This window comes from Austrofundulus limnaeus, unplaced genomic scaffold (genome assembly GCF_001266775.1).
Source record: "Austrofundulus limnaeus strain Quisiro unplaced genomic scaffold, Austrofundulus_limnaeus-1.0 Scaffold86, whole genome shotgun sequence".
Taxonomy (NCBI): domain Eukaryota; kingdom Metazoa; phylum Chordata; class Actinopteri; order Cyprinodontiformes; family Rivulidae; genus Austrofundulus; species Austrofundulus limnaeus.
This window is the reverse complement of record NW_013952488.1, coordinates 1437300-1439452: the sequence shown is the minus strand read 5'-3', so window position 1 is coordinate 1439452 and position 2153 is coordinate 1437300. Positions and strand designations below refer to the sequence as shown.

General features: G+C 34.6%; 1 protein-coding gene across 4 annotated transcripts in view; it reads left to right on the top strand.

The window, feature by feature from the left end:
- Nucleotides 1-2153, top strand: part of itsn2a (intersectin 2a) — a gene marked incomplete in the record, with an annotated part of 55536 nt that overhangs the window by 17970 nt on the left and 35413 nt on the right. For all 4 annotated transcript variants that reach the window (XM_014011978.1, XM_014011981.1, XM_014011980.1 and 1 more), the window contains 1 exon segment: nucleotides 1950-2092. In XM_014011978.1, the coding sequence (XP_013867432.1) occupies nucleotides 1950-2092 (143 nt within the window).

The following is a 2153-nucleotide window of genomic DNA, read 5'->3' as shown; positions in this document are numbered from 1 at the left end:
ATGGTTTGATTTCTTTGTATGTGTGGATCACTTGGGATGTTACTGACATCTGATGAAAATTTCATGTCATTAGCACCTCTAGCAATACATGTACTGAGAAAAATGGTGACGTGTTCAATACTTATTTTACCCGCTGTATCTCCTGTCATCTGTTAGCATTTGGAGTATTGTTACCAAATTTTCGCTCAATTTGTATGAAATTGACAGACCTTTTTTGTGGTTGCTGAGGTGATTAGCTGTGGCGACTATCTTGAGTCAGATTACCTGTTGTAATTGTACAGATCTGATTCCTTTATGAGATTTTTGGCAGGCCAATGAACAGAAACAAGAAATTACATTATTGGATAATGAAGCTGTAAATGTGAAATCAAACTGAAACCTGAATTTCAAAGTTTTATGTATTCTGGTTTTCCAAGAGGCATCCTAATAACAACTTTCTTCTCACAAAGAGGCAGCTTTTTAAGTGAGACGGRTTGAGTCTCAGACCACAAGCAGAGATGAAACAACGTGATAAAAGCGAGAACAGGRCGGACATGTTTTTTATCAGATGTTCTTGTTGGCAGTGGTAGGAAGTGGGCTCATTCTAAGTGGCAAAAACAGGAGAACTGGATCCAGTATCAGCATCACACAGAGATGATGGAGATCATTCTAGAGCAAAAGTATCTTTTACAATTTCTGTAAGATTTTTCACAAATYTTCAGGTTACTCAAAGACAGAATTAGACTGATTATCAAGCTGCTCCACATTTTGTGGACCCAACATAAGAATGACTAATGACTATGGTTATACTTTTTTCTATCTGATTATATATAAATATTTTGGTTTGCTTTTTTATATTATTAGCAAAATATCCACAATTAATTGTTAATTAGTAAATTAAAAAGGAAGGAAAAAAGCCATGACCTTTTCTCATTAAAAGGAATGTGTTTGTGGAAATCAAGTATGAAGCACAGTTATAACGTAGTTAATTAAGTAGTTAAAAGAGATCTACTTAGTAAAGTATGTGAGAGAACCATTTTAAAGTAGCATATGTTAGTGATTTTTTTTATTCAGTTACACCAATATAGGCAAACCAATATAACATATTTTGAAATAGTATTATGAGTATTTGCATTTAGAAATAAACACATTTTTTATTGAATTTTCTTTTTTTTTATTAGAAAATGTCTCAGATTTATAATCCTAATGTGACCACGTTATAAACTCACTAGTAGGTTGTTAAATAACTAACTAATGATGTTAACAACTGCTTATTTGTTTTTTGTCTTGAAGGATGAAAGAAATCTGGGTTAACCCAGATGATTTCTAGTTTTACATACATGCCTAATGTCAACTCACACTTGGATGTAAAAGATAATATTACAACAATGAGCAGAAAAGAGAGAAGAAACCACCRGGAAGTGGAACTTATTTGTGCCGTTTTAATGAGAGCCAGTTTCTGTGGGGTATTCAGTAACTTTGAACCTCGTCATTTTGTGCACTTGTAGAAAAGCATAGAACAGGGGTCTGGTTTCACTGTTTAGAATAATATGATACCTGAATAACCTCAGGTGTAGGTGGAAGACGTCAGTGAGATTATTTGATTGCTGAGGGGAAAAATACAGGCTGATTCACTTCTAATGTGCTGTTAGTAACTATTGTCGTTTCTACTAGGAAATCGTATATTTTTTTTGAAGGTTGCTTAGATGTTTTTAACATTGAAACAAGTCTGAAATTGAATTTTCTGCAGTTATTAACACACTTATTTACATAAATGCAAAGAGATGTTTGTCTAAAAGCGCCATCTGCAGCAATTAAGATGTTTTTTTTTTTGTTCAAAACTTTTCCACAAAAACACTTCAAAATTCACTTTTTAGTCAAAGCTTGGATAAGAAAGAGAAAAAAATAGTGTAATTTCTTTAACGGTTACAAATTAACATCCTTCTGTTGTCTATTTTTTTTTTTCATAGTTCTAATTCTTCCTCCACCACCTCATTGACCAGCAACTCTCCAATGATGGGAGCAGGTGACTGGGCCGTGCCACAGGCCTCGAGACTAAAGTACCGTCAGCAGTTCAACACGCTCGACAAACTCATGACTGGCTACTTGTCAGGTGGGTCCACCACACACACACACACACACACACACACACACACACACACACACACACACAC